The sequence below is a fragment of the Polypterus senegalus genome, chromosome 16 (assembly GCF_016835505.1).
Source record: "Polypterus senegalus isolate Bchr_013 chromosome 16, ASM1683550v1, whole genome shotgun sequence".
Classification (NCBI taxonomy): domain Eukaryota; kingdom Metazoa; phylum Chordata; class Cladistia; order Polypteriformes; family Polypteridae; genus Polypterus; species Polypterus senegalus.
In genome coordinates, this window is record NC_053169.1 from 24602238 (window position 1) to 24617600 (window position 15363).

A 15363-nucleotide genomic window follows, 5' to 3' on the forward strand; every position below is an offset into this window, starting at 1 on the left:
GACTGGCTGAGGTGGCAGTATGGGTCTGTGTGGTGGACTGGGAATCACCAAGCTACGTACTGGAGATTTCTGATGTCACGACATGGATATAGAGAAAAAGAAAATGGAAAGTGTTTACCTCTCAGCCTTGTGTGATTTTAAATTTATTTATTGGATTTACCTATCATTTGCATGCCAAAATACTGTTTTCATTTAGCACAATATTATGGAATTATTTATCGAAATGCACTGTTTGTTGGCACTTTTAAACACATTAATTCTTGTTGTTTTAACATTCTTCTTCTATCCATTTGAATAAAAATGTTGCTTGACTGCTAACTCACCCTGGTCCATCTCGGTCATCAGTTTCGATGTACTGGACCTTAAGGTTTTGTCGATGGCTGTGGGCACAGGACATCACAAGACTTGATTCCCTGCTCAGAGCATTATTTTTATATTTTTCTTCAACTCTTAATACTATGCAGTCGCACATACTGATTGAAAAATTGAAACTGAAAAACTATTTTTGAATATAAATCCATATACTGTATTACATTTTGGATTCAGGATTTTATTTGAAATCGCTCACAGACAGTTTAGGTAATTTATTGACACACAGGGCCTCCTCAAGTTTGTGTTCTGTCTTCATTACTATTTGTTAAATATCTAAGAACTCACATTGATAACAATCTATATATAATATATATAATTAGTGATTAGCTATTTAAAACTCAGACCCGTTGATTGTTTCTTTTCTCCTTAATTAACAGCCAAACAAAAATGAGATACAAAACAAGCCAACCAGCAACCTGTGTCCCACATACTGTACAATATCTGAAAATTAAAAAAGGTGAAGGTGTCAGTAATGTTTATCTACTTAGGTCACCAAAACATTTTAAAGGTGCCCTTAGAAAAATGATAGTCAACCATATCAGAAATGTCTGCTGCAGCAGAATAAGAGCACTAACAAGCCAAGGAATTAAATAATGAGGTTAATTAACAGCAAGAATCAGCTTCTACAGTAATTAAGAAAATGGTTGCAGTGAAATTGATTGGAATGCGAGGCCCTGACTTAGCTGGTCATCTATTGGCTCACTTCACATCTCATTTTTGTTTGATCGTCACTTAAGGTAAAAAAGAAGCAATTCAGACAATTGAGTCTTAGACAAACAAGGCAATTAAAATAAAGGGAAAAATAAGTCATTTAACAGCTGAAATTGGACACTGATGAAGAAGTGGCAGAAAAGAAAACCTGCAACCATTGTGGTCCAGGTCCTCCAGAATTGTTGGTCACCTCAAAGTGCAATTAGCACTTGCATCTCCTCTGTCAACAATGTTGGTATTTCTGGAGATGCATTTTCCAGCGCTGCTTCTTAACTCACCGTAGTGGCACCCATTGAAAAAAATAAAATAAAACTTTGATATAAACAGGACAATTAATTTTTATTAATCACTATAAGTGAAACTGGCTCTCAGGAAATATTAAAGTGCACAGAATCATAACACGAATATTCAAAAGTGGACAGTGTTCTTTTATCACTTTTTGCTTCCTGGTTCGGTAGTCAGACAAATTCCAATTTAAAAAAAGCTAAAATAGGTTACCTAACATGAAGGCACAGCTACTGGAGGTGGATGACCTGATAAGTGTTTACCACAGAGCAATGATGAAAAAACTGGAAATCGTCTCAGCTGATTGCAGACATCCATTACATGCAGCATTTGCTTTCAGAAAATCAAGAAGTCTAATCATTTTAAAGATGTTTACAAACCACTCCAGAAATTCCAATCCCTTTCACGTTGTGAAACTTTTCATCTATGTCTGTATGTCTTTTTTATTCTTGTCAATTTGATTGTTACTGATAAGGAAAATGTCATGTTTTATTTCTGAACTTTACTAAATACTAAACCTTAAACCTTAATCCAGTGTCAGAGGCAGTCATGAGTGCTGAAGGCAACCCCAAAAGGCCCAGAAGCAGGAAGGTCCTTTCCTTAGGACAGTAAATTTAATAAGAGTGTGTAGTACTGTTTGAGCAAGTGAATTGCCATTAGATCTGGCCCTCAAAATTATGCAACTAACAATCTTTCAGATACCTAATAAGTTCTGAATGAATACAAAATGATGCCATAATATTCCCAATAAAGTATATATTCCAGACTAAAACGAGTCTGTTATATCTTACTGCTCATTCAAATAAGATAAAACATGTGACCTAGCACAGGATAACATTCAGTCCATCATACTTATCCATAGGGCTGTACGCTCAGTCCTGCGCTCTTCTCCATGTGACTCCTGACTGCACAGCCACACACAACTCTAATTACCTCATATTTGCTGATGACACCGCTGTGCTAGGTTTGATAAGCAGGGCTGACCAGTCATCATACAGAGTGGAGGTGGGACAGCTGGCCATTTGGTGCAGAGACAACAATCTATCCTTCAACATCGATAAGACTAATGAATTAATTGTTGATTTCAGGGGAAAAAAAACAAGCTGACCACATCCCAGTATGCATCAATGGCCCTGCTGTGGAGTTTGTAAAAAGTGCCAAGTTTCCTGGGGTGCAACAACATTTATTTTCTTACAACAATGTAGCTCAAAGTGCTTTAGAAGATGGCAAACAGAAAAGAAAAAAATAATTAAGGTTAGTCAATAATATTAAAGAATAAGTAACAATAAAACAAGGTAAGGTCAGATGGCTGGGAGGATAGAAAAGATTAAAAAAATCTGCAGGGGTTCCAATGCCAAAAAACTGACCAGCCCCCACTGGGCATTGTACCTAACATAAATTGATGAAGTTGGTCTCGTGGACAGATGAGACACCCGCCTTCATTCAATCATCTCTGCGTGCTGCATGGTGCCTTGATCAGGTGGTGCTGGTGCAGATCACCACCACAGAAAGAACCAGAAAAGACAGCAGAGAATAGTAGAGATTAGTACAGATGTGGATCCTTAAATAATATGATAATTTTTTACCCATATAGTCTGTAAGGAATATAACTGAAATGTAGATATGAAAGAGCCAAATTAAAATAATGGGATTTTAGCAGTTTTTTTTTTAATGTTCCACAGTATTAGTAAATTTCTATTGGTAAAGTATTCCAAATTTTAGGTGTATAACAGCAAAACACTGCCTCTCCATTTCTTTTAAGCTTGGCTTTTAGAATTATAAGAAGACCTCTATTCAAAGATCTAAGGTCACTTCTTGGAGTGTAGGGGACAGGCATTCCACAATATAGGATGGAGCAAGATTATTTTAGGCTTGATACAGTAAACCATTAGTAATATTTTAAAGTCAATTCTGAACAACTCAGGCAACTAATGTAACAAGGATAAAACTGGTGAGATGTGCTCAGATTTTCTTTTTCTACTTAAGATTTTGGTTGCTGCATTCTGCACTCATGTAACCAACTGATGTCTTTCTTAGGTAGTCCTACAAGGAGTGCATTACAGTAATTTTCTTGAATAAAAACAAAAGCATGAACTTATTTTTCAGTATCTTGTAAAGTTATAAGGGGTCTAACATTTACTATATTCCTTGTGTGAAAAAAATGCAGTAATCTGGTTAATATTTGATTTAAATTTTAGGTCAAAGTCAATAATTAACTACACCTTTATTTTTAAATATAATGGATCAAGTTCATTTATAATGTCCTTGTTATATCCATGTTTGCCAATCACTAAGATTTCTGTTTTTTTCCTTATTAAATTTGAGAAAGTTTCTACTCATCCAATCAGAAATACTGCTAACACATTGGATCAGAGGGCCAAGAGCATTAGGGATAACCTGACCTAATGGAAGCATGTAGATTGAAAAAAGCAGCGGACCCAGAATAGATCCTTGTGGTACACCATATACAATAGTTTCACTAGTAGTTTTTAGGAGGTATTTCATGGAGTGAGTTGGGCTTAAAAGACGATCAATCAATAGTTGAAAATAACATCCAGCATTATCATTTATAATTTTAGGAAAACAGTAGTGTCTGTCAAGGCAAACTGCATTGTTATATTCAGTTATTTTGTTCCACATAACTAAAGACCTCAGAGAGGTTAGGAGCATGCGCCGATAGCACGTTGCTGCACCCAACACACAATGAACCATGTGGACTGGGACCCGAGTACAGTGGGTGACCCTCAGCACCACACTGGAACAGTGTGAGGTTTTTTATGGTGACTGGAGTGCCAATCCTGCTACCAACCTCCAAGTTTTCCCTGTAAGTTGGAGGACCTCCTTGCAGGGCTGGATGCAGATTAATGTCATAACCAGGATGGAGCAATTGCAGGTTAAGAGTCACTTCTGGTGTTTACAGGATTAGAACCAGGAGTCTTCCATTTGCCAGCATTGATCCCTAGCCTCAGAGTCACCACTCCTCACATGAACTAAAACTACCACTTTCTTAACTAAAAAAGCCAGCAGAGACTACACTTCTTGAGGTGACGGAAGCGAGCAAACCTCTCTTCTCCCATTCTCACCATGTTATACAGAGGCACCATTGAGAGTGTTTTGACCAGCTGCATTATGGCCTGGTACTTAAATTGTAGCATTTACAGCCATAAATGACAGCAGAGAATAGTGAGGTCCATGGAGGATATTATCAGGGTGCCTTTCTCTTCCTTGGTAGACACATTCTCCAAAAACTGTGCTTGCAAGGCCTGATGCATTGTACAGGATCAATTCTCACCCCTCTCATGGATTTTTCATTATTTTGCTATCTGGAGCAAGGCCCTTAACCTGCAATTGCTCCGTCCTGGGTATGATGTTAATCTGCATCCAGCCCTGCATGTAGGCCCTCCAACCTGTAGGGAAACACCTGGGGGTTGGTGGCAGAATTTGCAATCCAGCCACCATAAACAAAATCTCACAATGTTCCATTCCATCTGAACTAGTGTGGTGCTGAGATGTCCACCATTGCATGGCTGTCATGTGGTGGGTGCTGCAATGCGCTGTATCAGCACGTGCTCCTTACCTCTCTCTCTCTGGAAAAACTACAGCATCAAAGCCAGATCTGTCAGGTTATGTGATTGCTTTTTACCCCAGGCTGTCAGACTCCTCAACACAATGTGGCTTCCCATAATCTTCCACCCTACCCTAACATCTTAGATCACAATCTCTCACTCCAGTTTATCCACAAGTCACTTTATCTGTCATGTCAAATGATCAGTCATTGGTCTGATCCATGCACTTAATGGGACTGTGTGTAATTGTGGTACCTGCATGCATTACCATATTGCCAATTCAAATAGCATGTTGCATGGTTTTGCCTGTTTGTGCACATGATCTGGTCTTATCTGCATTATGTGTATACTGTGAGCCTGGAGTTTCATTTCATCTCGATGTATAACTTGTATATGGTTGAGATAACAATAATATTTACTTTGACTCTGACTTGTTCATCAAAAAAGTACTAAAGTTCATTATTTTCATTGCCCTTATCTTTACTAAACAAAGACAAATTCCCTGCATCTATTAACTGACAGTTTATGTGATGTTTTTCGTATTTATCAAGGTCTTAAACAATGAATGAAGAAAAAGACCAAGAAAACAGACAGGTGGGCTCTGTATCCGTTTATGTCATTCACTTTGCTGACTTTCTTCATTGCAAGTCCCAATAATGCTGCACAACTTAAGTAAAAGTTTTATTTGATTATTATTTTACTTACAGTATAAACAATTTGTGTTACGTTAAACTGCTCAGCCACCAGAAAAAAAATTGCTAGTTTTTACTCTCAATAATGACTGCCTGGTAAAACGAAGGACAAATACAGAAATAAAATACCTAATGTTTTCACATTTTACATTCATTGAATACAGGCGGACACACCAAATAAGAATGCTATCACAATAAACTATAAAATTAGCATATAAAGGCAGAGGGCGGCATGAACAACATTCACATAAAAAATTAGGATAGCTGAAAACCCACATTCATTCAATTATTCCACTAAAACCACTTATGTATAACATCAAGCATCCTCATGTTCTTGTGACTAGATGTGCAATAGCATTTCAGAAACTGGAAACAAATATGCTTTCATAACATAGATTTTCTACACTGCTCATTGTGTGACTGACTTCAATAAGTGGGCTTTTCTGAATATTGAACAACATGTCCATTTAGTCTGGGGGAATTGATGCCCAGGTGACAAATCCGCCGTGCATTGCAACTGAGAAATTAATGGTGTCTCTGTAAATTCCAAAGAGCTAATCTAAGTTTAGACCTCTTGAAATGAAGTCAAGCATTTCAAAAGTTTGCTTCCTGACAGCTGAATTTGGAATAAGATACAAAAAACTTTTCTCCCTGAACAGTTCTGACAAGAAAGTCTCTTTTTTTGTACAGAGTGCTTGAATTTACCTAACAGTCTTCTACATTTCTCACAATAGTTGTTTATCAAGTAGTGTACTTTTTGGGACATGATTTCACACTAAACAGACTAAAACATATCCCATAAAAACACTTCGAGTGAAGATTACAAAGAGAAATTAAATTAAATAGTCCAGACGTTATCTGAATAGTCTGACCAAAAGTGACATATTATACAATATTCTACTACTCTATTTACTGATATCTTGAAGTATGCATTCTTGTCTGTACAATTTATCTTCATCCATCCATCTGTCCATTTTCTAAACCCTACCCTTGCTTTAACAGGATCAAAGGGAGTTAGAAACTATTGAGTAATATTAGAAGCAAAGCAGGAGTCATCCCTAAGTGGGACACCAGCAGGGCACGCACACACACATTTAGAGTTGCCAGTTAATCCAAAATGAATATCTTTGAGATATGTGAGGTGATGGAAGGACATGGACAAGATATCCAAGCCGGGAAATAAACTAACATTTCTGGAGATGTACTGAAGCGGTTCATATTATCGTGCCATTGCACTTGAAACTACAATTAATGAGAGTTCTCAAAGGTTCAAGCAAAATGTGAAACTGCAACCACAACCTAACATTACTAATATAGAAGACAATGCAGCAGATGATGATGTAGAACAGCTTGTGGTGGGCAAAGACAGAATGTGCAGTGTTCACCAGATTTGGTATCAAAAAGTAGCAGTTGTTATATTCCTTTGTGTACTGAAAATCATCTTGTGATGGTGTGATTTGCGGAAAGCAGTACTGCATTTAAAATACAAAATGGAGTGTATTCTTTGTACTATTAATATAGATTTCTGCACTTATATACCCTAGAAAACCTAAACATTGAAAGCACAAAACACAGTGCTTGGAACAATAGAGTGATTCAGTGGTGGAGACTGAATAGGCATCTGTGTGTTTTACTGTTCAGCACCTTAAACTAAACAGCCAACCAACCAGATCAGTTAATAGTAGAATTAAGGAAGTGGGAAAAAATGAAGGGATTCCTGGGTTCTACCTACATGAGACACTATTTGAATCATTAAAACAGTCCATTTAAGGAATATCTTTCTGCCATACAGGCTTGGAGGTATTCAGGGTCTATCTCAGCAGCACTGAACATAATGTAGAACTTAACTTTGGAACACCAATCTGTCTAAGGCACACTCTTTGCTTGTTATTTTAATTAATATACGCATCTTTTAGGATGTGAAAGAAAACGTATTAAAATGCATTAAATAAAACCCACGAGAATAGAGCAGGAAACATACAAACTTTACACAATTTCCTGTCTGAACTGGGTGTTAATGCCAACATATTGAGAGTTGCACTTACATTCCAGATCAAAATTACCTCCCAGTACAATAAGCAGAACAAATTTAATGAGGACATAAAGTCTGAATTAGCATAAGCTGCCCCAGTTCCAGGTGTTGATAAGAAATGATTTACATCATGAGATAGAAGTACATAATAAACAAAAATGTTTCTGTCAAATATTTGAAATATTAAAATGTGCATTTCAACTTTTTAAAGTCGAAATATGCTCAATTATAATAGAAATTTGTCATTTTTCACCCACTGATTAAGGTACATAGTGGACTAGATCCCTGGTTAAGGATCAATATAAGAAATAGCATCAAGAACATATAAGAAATTACACCACACATGCTTACAGTATGTCTGAAATGTGTCATTTTTAACTTTCTTGCAGGGGCTCTTAGAGGGGACGGACCACAAGTAAAGAATAAATATAAAAAAATATGATCATATTCATGATCAGCAACCTCAAAATAGCATAAAATGACAATCCACATGTCACTATTACTGGTCCCCGTTTCATCAAAGTTTTGTGAAAACGAGTAACTTTGATCCTTCGTATCCCACTAGGGTGTGAACCGCAGGGGGTTGGTTGATGTGGCCTGCACAACTTCAAATACTTCTGATCATTTTTGCTGAAGACACCTATTGGTTCACTGTTTATCATAAGGGAGACATTTCCTGCACAAAATATTATCCAAAATGACCTAAAAATGACGGTTTTTGAGGGCAAAAGAAGGGGGGGGGGGTGTCAAAATGCTTGACATCTTGTATACCTAGACAACAAGACAACTAGAACATTATATCATCTGTAGAGATTTTCTCGTAACAGTGAGTCAAGAGGCACCAGATAAAAGATAACTAATTCTTATGAACACACATGCACACAAAAAAAACATCACCTGACATGACCTATGCATGCCACAACTCAGCTGAGATGAGACCGGAAGGTCAGGCAAGCTAAAATTGTTTCTGTTAAACTAGACATTAAGGCCGTTACAATAACGGGCGCTAGAACAGTAGTGCATAAACATTAGTAGGAACAGTCTATATTAAATGGCAAGGGACCTTGTATGTGGCTGTAATATGCGTCACTGTATTGTGTGCCTTTAATTTTCTCTCTCAGTAATACTGGTTTGTATTTCCATAAAATGCCTGTAATTTTGTCTGACAGTAATACAGTGGAACCTCGGTTCACGACCATAATCCATTCCAGACTGTATGAACTGTATGTAAATATATATTTTTTAAGTTTTTAAGCACAAATATAGTTACCTATACCATAGAAAGCACAGCGTAATAGTAAACTAAATGTAAAAACATTGAATAACACTAAGAAAACCTTGAACAACAGAGAAAACTAACACTGCAAGAATTTGCGCTATAGCCTTACGACCCGCTCGCTAAAAACTCTTTTTTTAATGAGTTTTAAGCACAGGGGAAAAAATGAACATTTGAAAAATCTGTAATTTAATAAACAACCAAGAAAAGTAACAATGCACGCGCGCGCCTGTGTGTGTGTGTCTCTCACGGGCCTGCGTGTGTGTGTCTCTCGCCTGTGTGTCTTTTAAGCGCGCATCTCTATGTCTGTGTTTGTGTCTGTCTGTCTGTCTCTCGCCTGTGTGTGTGTGTGTCTCTGTCTGTTGCGCGTGCCTGTGTGTGTGTGTGTGTGTGTCTCTGTCTGTCTGTCTGTCGCGCGTGCCTGTGTGTGTGTGACTCGTATGTGTGTGTGTGTATGTGTGTGTGTGACGCGCCCCTGTGTGTGTGCGTGTGTGTGTGTGTGTGACGCGTGTGCTCCTGTGTGTGTGTGTGTGTGACGCTCGCGCGCCTGTGTGTGTGTGTGTGTGCGTGTGTGCGTGACGCGCACGCGCCTGTGTGTGTGTGTGTGTGTGTATGTCTGTCTCTCTCTCTCTCTCTGCACAGGGAATGCACAGGAAGAGACTGAACACGTGCTGTGTGGCCCCACGCATGCGCACTTCACCAGAAGACACACACACATGGCCACCTGGACGCACACAACGGTTTTATCAAAGAGGATGTTATTAATGTATTTTATAAGTCAGCATCAACAAGCACATATTTCAAATTGTTTAGCACTCCTTAATGGTTTTCTGATACAAGACACCATCAGCACTCCGGGTGTGTGACAAATCTTTGATCTAACCTCTCAGCATGGAGCCCCCTTGCATTAACCTGTAATGGAGCCAGATGTCCTGCAGTTCTCAATTATGAACAAAGAATCAGTCATTTCAGTTGCTCCACTTACCTCCAAGGTACCCACTACATTCATGTACAGTGTTTTATTTAATTGTTGTTTGACTTCAGAAGAGCGGCAAAAAATTAAGGTTCCACTTCTGCAAATGAACACTCTACATACAAATTTATTTTAGCTTTCCCTCTTTCATCCCTGTAAAAATGCACACCCTGACCTCATTTCAGGTTAGAGTTCCTCTCAAGAGAACCAGCTGCATGAATATGGATGTACTGACATGACCTACGCTCTAGCAAAGAACGTCACATTGGGCTGTTAACTTCAGAGGCCTGGAGTAGCAGAATAGTAATTAGTCTCATGTTGAGAAAAAAGTGTAGAATTCCCTTGCAAGATGTTTTTAAAATAGTCCAATATATTGTAACTGCCTAATGCAATTAATGTTAAAACTGTACTTTATGCTTGTATTATATATTGTATGCACAACTGTCACCACTAAAATGACCTTCATTCTTAGTTTATTAATGGGAATGTGATAATAAGTCTGTCTTAATCTGACAAAAGTATTTTGATGAGCTTTTTTTCCTTGTATTTCACTCAATTACATTTAGGATTTTCCCTCTGAGATCTTTCCAAAAGGTTTCATGAACTGGGAACACAACTAAAGATTAGGTACACCTGATCTGTGGACACAACCATCAGTGAGAGATATGCATTTGGATGCGGAACTAAGTAAGCCAAAAAATGTATTGGGTTTACAGAAACCTGGGAAAAAAGCTGGTAGAAATAAAGCAGGAACCAGGCTACACCTGCCTATGACAGACTCCAACTGTGTAACACACTTGAGAAGTAGTGTATGCTTAGGAGCTGCTACTGAGTATCAAGAGACACTTTGATAGAAAGGGACATGATTAATTGTAAAAACAGACAGAGTGCAATGCAACATGATGACAGTAAGTTACTTTTATAATTTAAAATGTTCTATTTGCCATTGTCATCCTTTGACAAACCATCTGTTGTGCAGATGCTTTTGACCATACAAATCAAACTGGCAGATACAGCTGGTGAGAAATCAGATGAGGACAGCATGGGCAAAGCCCTGCAAGTCAGAAAGAGAGGTAGGACCAAAGACAAAATGCAAGTGGAGGGCATAGCCACACCACATGACAGAAAAATATGTAACAAAAATGTATGTAAATTTACAATGCATGCTCCTACCTTACTGTGAGCATAGACAACAGAACCAAGTAACTTCCATGTCCCTCCTCTCCGGTCCATCCGCACCATTCGAAGAATCTGCAGGAATCGAAGACTCCTCAGTGCTGACGTGGCAAAGATATTGCCTTGGCTACCAGCAGACACAACTGCTACCGAGGCAATGAGGACTATGATATCTGAAAGACACAGAGAGCATGATCTTTAATGAGTATTTACATTGATGGCATAGTCTTGCATTGAATAGGACAACAGATCATTGTGTTGCTTACACTTATACTCACCAATCATGGCACCGAATGGGGTGATGATGTGCTGTATTTAGATTAGCACATAGAAGTGAGAATTTCACTGTACTTTGTGCACATGACAATAATGACCCTATAAACCTTTATTTTAGGTTCATATTATCTGGTTGAAAATGTTTTTTGTGAAGTTGGCAAATAAGGGAGAATGAAAGTTTCCAGTGAGGTCTCTTCTGCAAGAGCAGTTAACACGTACGTACATATTAACAAATTTGATTAAACACATGAATCTATAGCTTTTTTCTGTCTAAGAATCAGATATAAATCAAATGGCACCCAAAGACTGATGAATTGTCCTTCCAAAACTGGCAGCCGTGGGCTAGACCGTTACATTTTCGTCAGGAGACCAAATCGCAGAATGCTAAGCAATGACTGCTACCAGATCCTGGGTTCATTTCAGGTGGCCTGCACTGCCTGTGTGTGCTCTTCACGTTAACCGCAGATGGCTTCCTTCATGTACATGAAAGGATTCACTGCGTTTAAAGTACATGTTCACTTCATTGTTTACAGAACTGAATAGCTGCCAGCGACTGCCATTGTAAACACACAGTAACATACATCTAGCATGCCAAAAACAGCAAGGTCTGAAGGAGCTTTTTTTGTAAACTCAGAATATTTTCTCTATGTCTTCCTTACTTATGATTGTCCACATACTTTGAAAGAAAAAAACATTTTGCGGAATGTATTTCCTTTTTCACATGACTGTAGCTGCCTATTGACAGACATATTTTTATATGATTTCTGTATAATGATTCAATATGACCAACTGAAGTAACAAATCCAAGCAAATATTGATCTTGGATGATTTTGTATACAGTATGCACATACATTCAGTGCAGACTAAGCTGACTGTAGAAAGGATCAATAAATGAAATCCAAAAGTGTAGCAGGCAGAATAGAAGGTTTGAGCATTTCTGTAAGATTTGTCCCTTCGTCACTAAATACACCGCTGCACAATTTGGTGAGTCCCTTGGTCTCTCCATTTCTTCCTGATGTGACTCCTCATTACTCTCATTTTGGAAAGCAGCTGCCTGCCATTCCTATTCTGTTTCTCAGTGCAGTCAGACCTCTCTTTCATTCCACCACCTTTTCATTTCCATTTGATCCAACTGAAAGTGTGAGATGAAGAGGTGAGTGTTCAAGAAGCATGTGAGTGTTAGTGCACTGGGTATGATTCTGATGGTCAGGGGGAGATTATTCCAAAACTGAGAAGCAGGAAGTATCAATGAGTGATTTTGTACTTTAAGTAGACAGGCAGAAGCATCACACCTTCATGGAGGAACATATGGAGAGACCAGAAGCAGAGCCATTCAGGGTGCTGTTGGTGTAGATGTGAGTTGGCCTCCTGAATAGATCAGATTGTAGACTAAACACAAGTTTTTGTTTTTTTTTTTAATTGGTGACATTTACATTCCCTTCTCTGGATACAACCGCTGGGTAAATGTCCTTACTGTGTCTCACCAGAGCTCGTTTGTCTCCTGCTGCATTCCACTGCCATTTGTTTTTTATGATATTCCTAACTCTGTCGGAACAAAGTTGGCTATAAGATAGTCCTGTAAGAATATTCGAAAACAAGCCTGCTAATCCCAGTGTACAAAGCATATGACTCGCTCTGACATTCTTGATCCCACATGGGTGTTAACATACTTGCTCGCCTCTGAGCACACACACCTCATTGAGATCTCTGAAGAAAATTCATGGTGGACCTTGAGATTACCGCATTATTCACACTGAGCTAAATCAAAGCCTATGGAAGTGTCCCCCTTTGAAGATGCTTGCCTGCAGAGGGGGCTTGACTTCACAGGACTTTGACACGATGCTGAGCCTCGCAGCAGTAAAACTTAAACTAAAAACTGTGAAAAATTCATTTCATGGCTTTGATGCTTTCAGAAAGGTCAAAACCAGTAAGACTGATGGGAAAGCTGTGAGAGTTGAAAGGTGTGCTTTTAAGCAGAAAATGTTTTGTAAAGTGTACCTACAGAGACGCACAATTGTGGGGCTTAAATTAATCCAGTCTACTCCAAAGTATGTGGGAGGGAAATAAAAAGAAAGTTATTTATCATGAACACTTTCATATCAGATACGCAAATACGGTAATATTTTATCGCTTTAACCTAAGAGCCAAATCTTAGCGTTACAGTATTTAAGAGCCATTTGTGTGTCTTAACACTGACCTGAATATCTATCTATACACTTTCTGAATCGTTTTTTATTTTCTATTATAAGCTTGCATTATGCCAGTGTCTATGACAGTAGCATTGGGCACAAGGTAGCTATCAACATTCTCCACAGGAAAGTAATTTGTCACCGCGCACACTCACACAGACCCCTCACTCCCCCAACACACATAATGGGAAAATGTAGAGAGGACGATCTAAAGCAGAGATGCCACAACAAATCGACACACATGCACACGCAAAGAGTGCCAGGGCCATTTACTGAACACAGGTCTTTAGAGCTATGAGAAAGCGGTGTGCTGGTCGCCTTATTTAAATGACTAAAGTGAATTTTTGCAATAAAATTAAACAGTAAAATATTGAGCAGATAAGATTGGGAAACATTTTCTTCATTACCCTCAGTCATTAATACATTTGTCCATCCATTTATGAAACCTGCATTTTCCATGACAGGTTCACAGCATGCTGAAACCAATTCCTGTAGCTCTGGACTCAAGTTGGGAAGCAAATGAAGATGGAAGACAGTCCAGCAAATGGCACACTTCCGGACATTGCACATACTCACACATACTTGGTCAGTTTAGAACCAACAGCACATCTGACCTGCACATCTTTGTTATATGGGAGGAACGCAGAGTACCAGATAGGTGGATAAGCAGAGGACGTGAGAATCCAACATAAACAGTGACCTGGCGTGAAATTAAACACAAGTCACTGGACCACTGAGGCAGCCGAGCTGCACACTACTACTCAATGCAGACCTTGGAAACAAATCAACCTTATTGTATACTCACTGGTCAGATTTTTAGATATTAGATCTAGTAAAAGGTAGGACCATTTTCGTGCTTCCAGAACAGCCAGGCATAGGTGTAGGAAACACTCTATGGGTATTTTGGTCCATACAGACTTAATAGAGTCACACAGTTCCTGTAGATTCTTTGGCCACACATTCACATTGCAAATCTCCAATTCCACCTCATCCCAAAGGTGCTGAACTGTGCGGACCATTGAAGTAAACTGATGTCAATATAATGTTTGTGGAATCACCTTGAGATGATAGGTGCTTTGGGATGTGATACATTACCCTGTTGGAAGAAAACATTTGAAAAGGTATTTAAATGATGCTCAAATAGTATTACAAGGCCTAATGTGTGACAAGAAGATTTTCTCACATAATTAAACTTCCACCTCCAGCCTGTACTGTTGATACCACCGCTGCAGTGGGTTCATGAAATTTCTTACAATGCTCTAATTCCTCCATCTTCATGTCAGATTTGTCAGACCAACTAACATTTTTCCCCTCTTCAGTTGTCTAGTTTGGGGATGACATCTCCACTGTAGCCTCATCCTGCAGTTTTTATCTGACAGGAGTGGGATCTGGCGTAGTCTTCTGCTGTAGCCCATTTGGCTTCAACATCTGACGTTTTTTTTGCAATCAGAAACACTTTTGCGCACACGGCTCTTCTGACTTCTGTCATTAACAAAGTGTTTTCATCTACAGAACTCAAATCTTACTGGATGCTTTTTGTTTATTGCACCTCCACTACAGATCGTGGTGCATGGAAATCATGGAGAACATAGATAGATAGATAGATAGATAGATAGATAGATAGATAGATAGATAGATAGATAGATAGATAGATAGATAGATAGATAGATAGATAGATAGATAGATAGATAGATAGATAGATAGATAGATACTTTATTAATCCCAAGGGGAAATTCATATAATCCAGCAGCAGTATACTGATACAAAGAAACAATATTAAATTAAATAGTAATAAAAATGAAAAGAATTAAAATA

The 15363-nt window shown here is 38.5% G+C and overlaps 1 protein-coding gene across 3 annotated transcripts in view; it reads right to left on the bottom strand.

The window, feature by feature from the left end:
- Nucleotides 1-15363, bottom strand: part of kcnq5a (potassium voltage-gated channel, KQT-like subfamily, member 5a) — a 581699-nt gene that overhangs the window by 107274 nt on the left and 459062 nt on the right. For all 3 annotated transcript variants that reach the window (XM_039739028.1, XM_039739027.1, XM_039739029.1), the window contains exon 4: nucleotides 11081-11256. In XM_039739028.1, coding sequence (XP_039594962.1) covers nucleotides 11081-11256 — 176 coding nt within the window. The remainder of the gene's footprint in view (nucleotides 1-11080; nucleotides 11257-15363) is intronic.